The 9,452-nt window shown below is 43.8% G+C and overlaps 2 protein-coding genes across 2 annotated transcripts; one reads left to right on the top strand and one right to left on the bottom strand.

Moving 5' to 3' along the window:
• Positions 1 to 2,218: 2,218 nt before the first annotated feature.
• ntan1 (N-terminal asparagine amidase) lies at positions 2,219 to 6,248 on the bottom strand. Its single transcript, XM_042304184.1, has 10 exons — positions 5,980 to 6,248; positions 5,679 to 5,781; positions 5,458 to 5,523; positions 5,253 to 5,364; positions 5,113 to 5,186; positions 4,951 to 5,004; positions 4,374 to 4,427; positions 4,197 to 4,294; positions 3,764 to 3,877; positions 2,219 to 3,563 (listed from the first exon to the last, which is right to left on the bottom strand). Exons 1-10 carry the CDS (start codon positions 6,058 to 6,060, stop codon positions 3,393 to 3,395), a joined length of 927 nt encoding a protein of 308 aa, XP_042160118.1. The 5' UTR covers positions 6,061 to 6,248; the 3' UTR covers positions 2,219 to 3,392.
• Positions 6,249 to 6,384: 136 nt separating this feature from the next.
• On the top strand, positions 6,385 to 8,308 carry LOC121840471 (probable ATP-dependent RNA helicase DDX17; the record flags this gene model as incomplete). Its single annotated transcript, XM_042304192.1, is given in 5 exon segments — positions 6,385 to 6,689; positions 7,067 to 7,226; positions 7,319 to 7,415; positions 7,830 to 7,963; positions 8,243 to 8,308. Coding segments are annotated over 5 exon segments (513 nt in total), but the record flags the coding sequence as incomplete, so codon positions are not given.
• Positions 8,309 to 9,452: the final 1,144 nt, after the last annotated feature.

Raw genomic sequence — 9,452 nt, 5'->3', positions numbered from 1 at the left:
CAATCTCTCACACCCAAATACACTGCTCAAAAAAATAAAGGGAACACTTAAACAACACAATGTAAGTCCAAGTCAATCACACTTCTGTGAAATCAAACTGTCCACTTAGGAAGCAACACTGATTGACAATAAATTTCACATGCTGTTGTGCAAATGGAATAGACAACAGGTGGAAATTATAGGCAATTAGCAAGACACCCCCAATAAAGGAGTGGTTCTGCAGGTGGTGACCACAGACCACTTCTCAGTCAATCAATGCGAGCTGTGGCAAAAAGGTTTGCTGTGTCTGTCAGCGTAGTGTCCAGAGCATGGAGGCGCTACCAGGAGACAGGCCAGTACATCAGGAGACATGGAGGAGGCCGTAGGAGGGCAACAACCCAGCAGCAGGACCGCTACCTCCGCATTTGTGCAAGGAGGAGCACTGCCAGAGCCCTGCAAAATGACCTCCAGCAGGCCACAAATGTGCATGTGTCTGCTCAAACGGTCAGAAACGGACTCCATGAGGGTGGGCCCGACGTCCACAGGTGGGGATTGTGCTTACAGCCTAACACCGTGCTGGACGTTTGGCATTTTTCAGAGAACACCAAGATTGGCAAATTCGCCACTGGCGCCCTGTGCTCTTCACAGATGCAAGCAGGTTCACACTGAGCACATGTGACAGACGTGACAGTCTGGAGACGCCGTGGAGAACGTTATGCTGCCTGCAACATCCTCCAGCATGCCCAGGTTTGGCGGTGGGTCAGTCATGGTGTGGGGTGGCATTTCTTTGGGGGGCTGCACAGCCCTCCATGTGCTCGCCAGAGGTAGCCTGACTGCCATTAGGTACCGAGATGAGATCCTCAGACCCCTTGTGAGACCATATGCTGGTGCAGTTGGCCCTGGATTCCTCCTAATGCAAGACAATGCTAGACCTCATGTGGCTGGAGTGTGTCAGCAGTTCCTGCAAGAGGAAGGCATTGATGCTATGGACTGGCCCGCCCGTTACCCAGACCTGAATCCAATTGAGCACATCTGGGACATCATGTCTCGCTCCATCCACCAACGCCACGTTGCACCACAGACTGTCCAGGAGTTGGCGGATGCTTTAGTCCAGGTCTGGGAGGAGATCCCTCAGGAGACCATCCGCCACCTCATCAGGAGCATGCCCAAGCGTTGTAGGGTGGTCATACAGGCACGTGGAGGCCACACACAGTACTGAGCCTCATTTTGACTTGTTTTAAGGACATTACATCAAAGTTGGATCAGCCTGTAGTGTGGTTTTCCACTTTAATTTTGAGTGTGACTCCAAATCCAGACCTCCATGGGTTGATAAATTTGATTTCCATGGATACTTTTTGTGTGATTTTGTTGTCAGCACATTCAACTATGTAAAGAAAAAAGTATTTAATTCATTCATTCAGATCTAGGATGTGTTATTTTAGTGTTCCCTTTATTTTTTTGAGCAGTGTATTTCTCTGCTGCAACTACCACATATCTTCTGTGATTTCCGCTCCATCAGTGCAGTTGATCACCATGGCTATAAACGCAAGACATCCAACCTTCCTAAAACTCATTACATAGTCAAAAAAGTGAATTGTTAATACAGTAGTTTCCTTATAATGGTTCATCATGGCAATGTCTTTGGTGGCCCTAAAAAGTTTCAAGTTGATAGGCTACTGCGAAATTAATTTAGAAAGGAAAATGTGTCCATTGATAAGGATTGATTTATCAATAACTCAGCCATATTTGAACCAAAACCTTAGCTTTTCTCAAACTAAGTTAAGAGACCTGCCACATAGCCATGTTATTTGGAATTCAGGTTCATGAGAATATGTTTTTCAAAGGTTTTCAAAATTGATCCTGACAGACCTTAGTCATTGATGCAAATTTGAGTCATGGGCAAGTGCATACATGGAGTGTCTGAAAGTAGGCGTTACTAAATAATTGGGAGGATCAACATAAGTGAGTGTATGGAAACCTAACAGCTAATTGGCCAGATTGGTTACCACTCCAGATCTTTTTGCGTGGATGTTTTCTGTTTCCTTGTAACATTTTAGCTAAGCCTAACCATTTCCCCAACCTTAACCTCATTCTCCTTACCCGCCTAGCTAAAATGTGACAAATAGCAAGCAGCCACTGTTCTGAGGGCAAAAGGAAACAATATTAGGAAGGTGTTCTTAATGTTTTGTCCAGTAAGGGTACATCTACAGCTACTGGATAACATGACTACACCAGGTAATAACATTGTAGGACTCAGATTAACACATTGTGCAATTCAACAGACCGCGTGGGTGTAGACCTTCACCGAATCAAGAATTAAAACATCCCAACAACAATCATCAGTAATAGAAAGATATCATCTGTCCCAAATTGTACCCCAGTCCCTACATAGTGCACTACTTTTGACCAGAGCCCTATGGCCCTATGACTGCACTAAATAGGGAAAAGGGTGCCATTTGGGACAAATACATAGAGCTCCGCCTGTCCTGTCTTCACTGGGGCCAGCCAGTCAAGTAAACAAAATAAATGTTATTTTTAAGGCAATTTCAGCAGAAATGTTGCAGTTGGGGAGGTTCAAGTCCCTAGTGAGACACCATGGTAGAATGATGAGTTATTGAGAAAGATGGGTTCATCTGTGGCTGTCAGAAGGGCAAAATTTGTGTGTTGAAACAGAAATGTACAGGGCAAATGTTTGATGTCCTCCAATCAGGGGTGAGGGTGGGATGTGATTATTATGTTTTGCTTTTCGTTATTTATGTTTTGTGGTTTGGCTTCATGCTGTGAGCGGTATGTGTGCTGGTTCTGGTATTTATGGGTGCGCTTTCTTTCATGCCCGCCCGCGAATCAGGCTTGGTTTTTCCAGCCTTTGGAAAAATCTCTTTGGGCCGGGGCCTTGTTAGCCCCTTGGGGTGAGCGCACCCTCTGACCAGAGCACTCTCTGTGGGAGCGGACATTTGTATTGTCGATTTAAAATAAGATATACAAAAAAGTTTGGTAAACTATGAGACAGACAGTCCATAGATACAGCACTGGGGTTCAATCCAGATAGCTCTGTACTGTACAGAGCTACCACGGATAAATACAATTTTATTTGTCACATGCGCCGAATACAATTTTACCTTACTGTAAAATGCTTACTTACAAGCCCTTAACCAACAATGCATTTAAGAAAAATAATTACTAAATAAACAAAAGTAAAAAATAAAAGAGCAACAATAAAATTAAAATAAAGAGGCTATATACAGGGAGTACTGGTACCAAGTCAAAAAAACAATAACATGTGACGCCCACAATGGCATAAAGAGGAGGGGTCACAGTGTCTTGTCTTCCAGAAGTTAAGGAGTGATTTCATTTCCGGACAGATTCCAGGGAAAGTCAAAGTAACAGGGGGTTAGAGAAGAGCCTCAAGCCCTTTATGTCTGGTTAACATTCTCCCAGTCCCCCTGCTCTGTTCTGCGGTAGTGCTGGGGCTGTCCTCCAGGGAAGACACTGTCTGAACTGGGGTGCTCCAGGAGGAACTGGATGGTGGACTTGATGTGCTGGACAAAGTGTGGTGGCTCAGCCGTAGGGGACGTGGATAGGTACTGGTCGGGGGGTTGGGGGGAATAACATATCAGTGTGTATACTGATAACATACTATGCAACATTCATTGTATCAGTGTTGACAGAAACAGGGACTATAACACATTAGAGGTTGTCAAAAAGGTTTTAAAAGGGACATACAACAAAAGTTCTAGTGATTGTGGGATCAATATTAGTAATGTACTATTTTCTTACACCTTACCTTTAAGATGGTGTCATCGTCTTGCGACAGCCAGAAGGAAATATCTAGATTCGGGGACCACTTACATGGGCCGATCTTCACAACTCCTTTGTTCGAGTCATATATATCAGCCATCTGTGGAGAAACAATTACAATGTTATACGACTGTCTGATGAAGTGTAGTTAGCAACTCACGTATGGGTTCTATCCAGACACTCCACAAGCCATTCAATGTGTCATCTTTGATCTTTCTTTATATCGATCCTTCACATAGTGTCAGAGATGATGTGCAAGAGCATAGAAAATATATCAGTAGACAGGAATTCTAGTTCTACTCGACGTCCCAATTAGAGCAGGACCCAGCTAAAAATGCAGACAAATTTGCCAATCTGATGCATAGTGGCTCTATGACATCAGCCTATTTAAGGTTCTATATCTATGCGCAAGTCTCTACCTGGCCCCCAGTGAATGTCCGTGCTGATCGCAGCTCCTCCGCGGGTCCTTTGTAAGGGAACGAGGCGGGGAACACCTCCCCTGTTTTAATATTTATACCTGCAGACACACAGTCCATGCCATACTATAAACTGTGTGCTACACAAAGGTGAATTTATTTGCAGTGTAGATACAGTACCTATGCCATGCACACCCGGTCTGTGCGCTCCGTCCAATAAGACATCATTCATCTCTGCAAGTGGAAAAAAGAGAAAGAGCCTCAAGATAGGTAGGGGCAGAGTCAGATATACAGAGAGTTGGGCCAATGAGGGTTTCTGTCTGAACGTTCAGAGAGCGCCACTTCCTCCTCCATAGCTGTTGCTAAGTGATAATTGACACTTCTGCGTTGTGCTCTTAATTTCAGATAACCTATGAAGATGTCCACTGAAAGAAGATATGCAATTTGTTGACACCACAACACAGTACAGATTTGGATACACCTCGAATGCGAATCAATAAAAACATATTAAATTCGCTCTCCTGCTTTGCATGTTTACAGGGGGTCATTTCATAGGGAATTATCGGAGGCGCTCTCATATTGTTACATCACCAAAACTTCAAGAATAAAGGCACTAACATGGCAGCCATTCGATCATGGCCCCTGTGCTAACATGGCCCCTGTGCTAACATGGCAGCCAAACTCTCTACATATATAGCTCTGGGTTGTATAAAGAAAAACAGGCTGAGAGAGAATATAACAGAGTGGAAACATGTACCTGTGATGCAGCAGGTCTCCAGGTGAATATCCTCTTTCTGTCTCTGGAAGGCCGCTGCAAAACACAATAGAAGGGTTGTAGTTTCTCTATGCAGCCTGATAATGGTGTTGCTACTGTGGCAGTTGCATTCAAACAGGAGGGAAGAGAAGGAGATTCACGTACACAATAGGTTAAGGCTGAGTTTGTGGGACGTCTTTGACTCATCATCAAATCCTCCAACGAGGTGGAGCTCCAGCCTGAAGGAAAAGAAGCAAGGGGACAATTACGTGTGTGTGTGGGTGTGTGCGCGTGTTATCTCTTACCTGCCCTCCTTCGCAGGGTCCTTGCTCAGAGATGTGACAGCTTTGACGATGAGGGGAACCTCACTCCACGTGCTGGAGCCATCACAGTGAGCAAGGCAAGCAGCTCCACTTCCTACAAGATGGTACAAATGCAGACATTAAGTAGCTCATATCTTGATGCTATCATAGTATCTACAAACACACATTACATAGAGAACTGCAGTACCTGTGTGTCGCACCAGAACTAGGTGGCAGGTGGTTGCATCATCAGAACCAAGGACAGCGACAGAGTCTGGGGAAACAGAGGGACACATTTCGTCATGGTCGTGGATACTGTGCAGCGGATTTTTAGCTACAATTTATCGGTGTAGAGGTAACCGTTGGACGCAACAATATACTATGTTAAACTAGGCTGACCGATTGATTTAACTATAGGTTTATACTCACTGTCCGCTGGTGTTGTGGCTGCAAACTCTCGTTGCTGTATGTATAGGAGGCACTTCGGGTCGACATCTACAACCGGCTTGGACCGAAATACTCGGGCATTTTCCTATGGTATAAAATAAAAATGTCATTGCATGAAGGACAAATGATGTTACTTAATGGTGATTAATTCCAACAAGCACAACTTGCTTACGACATGACAGCTGCTAGTTTGCTTGGCTAACTAGTCAACTCAGCGGTAAATAAAGGTTAAATAAAATAAAATAAATACAAATAGTTTGCTTGGCTACTCCAGTCAACTCACCTGCAAATGCGGATATCTGGCGAACAAATCGACTGTCGAACCTGGTCGTTCGATTCTTCTATTTTGTATTAGCAAAGGCATTTCTCTCTACAATATAAATCTACCTAATATAATGTCATATTTATCTTAATGAAACATGAAAACTAGACCTATTACACAAGACAGATGGTTAGCTAGCTTGCACTTCCTGGATCCATTTTCTTCTTCTTTTGTAGGCTTTCTCCTCAAGAACGTCACTCACTGTCACAAGATGTATTACTGCCACCAACTGTACACAAGTATTATTAGGGAATGAACGCTATAAAATGTAAATGTAGGCTACGCCGAATTCTCCATTTGCCCTACGCTCATTTGACACGAAACGTGCATGTTGTTTATGTGGGGTTACGACCCAAAACCTTACGTCCACAGGGAGGGAGTGACTGGGGGAGTTGACTTGACGTGAAGCAGCAGCAACTGCATAACAAAATTCTGTTTTGGCTTGTTCAGTAACTTCAGGGCTCGTCTTACCTTTTAAGTTTTGTTTGTAAATAAGTGTTTAACTTTATTGCACTTTCCTTATAACATAATCTATTGTAACGGAATTGTAGGATCGAGACTGCACAACACCGTGCAACTCTTAAATATTTCTACAAGCAATTATTTATTGACGACATGAGGGGGAGTTCGTCGTACGGAGACCGAGATAGAGACCGTGGACGAGACAGAGGGTGAGCGGATATGTTCTGCAGCATGTTAAATATAGTTATAGCCACGTAGGAATATCTGTCATAAGTGTGCTTTTTATATGATACGGGGATATATTGGAAATCTGTTTGACGTTCGTTGAAACACAACTATCTTGCTGAATGTCTACGTGCACGGGCGTGTCTCAGACATGTTGCACGCGCTCGGTTCGTGTATGATAAATAACTCTACTTGCTTGCAACATAGTTATAGGCGGTGCCCCGCCCCACCCAGGGAAAATTGCACTAACTCAAAATAGATTAAAAGGGCCAGGAACTTATTTAGTGACTATGTTGCAGTGTTACTAATCATGGATCGTTCATCCCCTTTTTCATCACTCCTCTTGCTGCATGTTCCATAGGCCTCGGTTTGGGTCCAGTAGCTGGGGCGGCCCTCCCCCTATGAAGAAGTTTGGGAACCCTGGAGAACGCCTTCGCAAGAAGAAGTGGGATCTGGACGAGCTGCCCAAGTTTGAGAAGAACTTCTACAATGAGCACCCAGAGCTGCAGCGCATGACTCAGGTACACACACAAACACAATATATACACATGCTCTTAGAAGGATGCTATCCATAGTGTGTCTATTGAGCCTGTTGATTCTCTGTTGTCTGCAGTATGACATAGATGAGTTCCGCAGGAGGAAGGAGATCACAGTCAGAGGTACTGGCTGCCCCAGGGCCATCACCGGCTTCCACCAAGCACAGTTTCCCCGTAAGTAGACAACAGTAGATACCAGTTGACACTTGTTGAACCTATGTTATAGCCTGTCCCTTCACCTTTTCAGCAGTCATGACGGTAAAGAGATGAGAATAGGAAGTTGAACCCATTTTAAAGAGTTCTTGGAACACAGCCCAAGCTTACAAAAAACTAACCCCATAGGCTATTGGGAAGGGGAGGGGGGCTCATGGGTCACATTATTGGGTTTAAAAAAACAACACTCCAGGCCACTCTTGAACGTCAAACTAAAAACATAGTATGTTAAAATTATAATGGCCTGCAAATTGATTTTGACAAATCGGTCAAAAATTAATTTGTGTGGCCCTCGGTTGAATTTCAAAAGCCAAAAGGTTTGCCCAACCATGGCTATAGCTAACTATTCCTTTAATTGTTTCTCTTTGCTGACAGAGTATGTAATGGATGTGCTACTGAGTCAGGACTTCAAGGAGCCCACATCCATCCAGTCACAGGGCTTCCCTCTGGCCCTGAGTGGCAGGGACATGGTGGGCATCGCTCAGACTGGCTCCGGCAAGACCCTGGCAGTAAGGACGCCATGATAATCCAACAACACGCACAGTACCGACAGCTGCAACATCTGTCTCTCTTTCTGACACACACACACACACACACACACACACACACACACACACACACACACACACACACAGCTGCAGTATAAAAACACATAAACTCCCAGAGGAACATTTGACAGCTGCAACACACAAAGACATATTGACACATGAGGACCAACGTCCCTGGACTGTCAGATTGGGACATATACCTCATGACCTCATTGTACTATTTGGTGCCTTTTCTTGCAGTATCTGCTTCCTGCCATTGTGCACATCAACCATCAGCCCTATCTAGAGAGGGGAGACGGACCTATTGTGAGTACACAACTGGAAACTGCACACGGTTACTTATTCACATATTTCAGGTCTGTGAGACTGGATTGTTTTGACGCTTTTCTATAGTGTACTTAACTCTGTTGTGTTTAGACGTACCTATGGTATGCTGTAGCTGTATATCATGTGTTATTAAAGGTTATACACTACCGTTCAAAAGTTTGGGGTCACTTAGAAATGTCCCTGTTTTTTTAAAGAAAATCACATTTTTTGTCCATTTTAAAATAATATCAAATTGATCAGAAATCAATCAAATTTCAATCAAATGTATTCATAAAGCCCTTTTTACATCAGCCGATGTCACAAAGTGCTGTAAAGAAACCCAGCCAAAAACCCCAAACCGCAAGTAATGTAGATGTAGAAGCACGGTGGCTAGGAAAAATTCCCTAGAAAGGCCAGAACCTAGGAAGAAACCTAGAGCGGAACCAGGCTCTGAGGGGTGGCCAGTCCTCTTCTGGCTGTGCCGGGTGGATTTTATAACAGAAATACAGTGTAGACATTGTTAATGTTGTAAATGACTATTGTAGCTGGAAATGGGTGATTTGTTTTTTCAATGGAATATCTACATCGGCGTACAGAGGCCCATTATCAGCAACCATCACTCCTGTGTTCCAATACTATGTTGTGTTAGCTAATCCAAGTTTATAATTTTAAAAGGCTAATTGATCATTAGAAAACATTTTTGCAATTATGTTATTGCTTCTGATTATTGCTTCTGATTAAAGAAGCAATTAAAACTGGCCTTCTTTAGACTAGTTGAGTATCTGGAGCATCAGCATTTGTGGGTTTGATTACAGACTCAAAATGGCCAGAAACAAAGACCTTTCTTCTGAAACTCGTCAGTCTATTCTTGTTCTGAGAAATGAAGGCAATTCCATGCGAGAAATTGGCAAGAAACTGAAGATCTCGTACAACGCTGTGTACTACTCCCTTCACAGAACAGCGCACTACCGCTAACCAGAATAGAAAGAGGAGTGGGAGGCCCTGGTGCACAACTGATCAAGAGGACAAGTACATTAGGGTGTCTAGTTTGAGAAACAGACGCCTCACAAGTCCTCAACTGGCAGCTTCATTAAATAGTAACTACAAAACACAGTGAAGAGGCGACTCCTTGATGCTGGCCTTC

Source organism: Oncorhynchus tshawytscha, linkage group LG02, assembly GCF_018296145.1.
Source record: "Oncorhynchus tshawytscha isolate Ot180627B linkage group LG02, Otsh_v2.0, whole genome shotgun sequence".
Lineage (NCBI taxonomy): Eukaryota > Metazoa > Chordata > Actinopteri > Salmoniformes > Salmonidae > Oncorhynchus > Oncorhynchus tshawytscha.
This window is presented reverse-complemented; position numbering and strand designations above follow the sequence as displayed.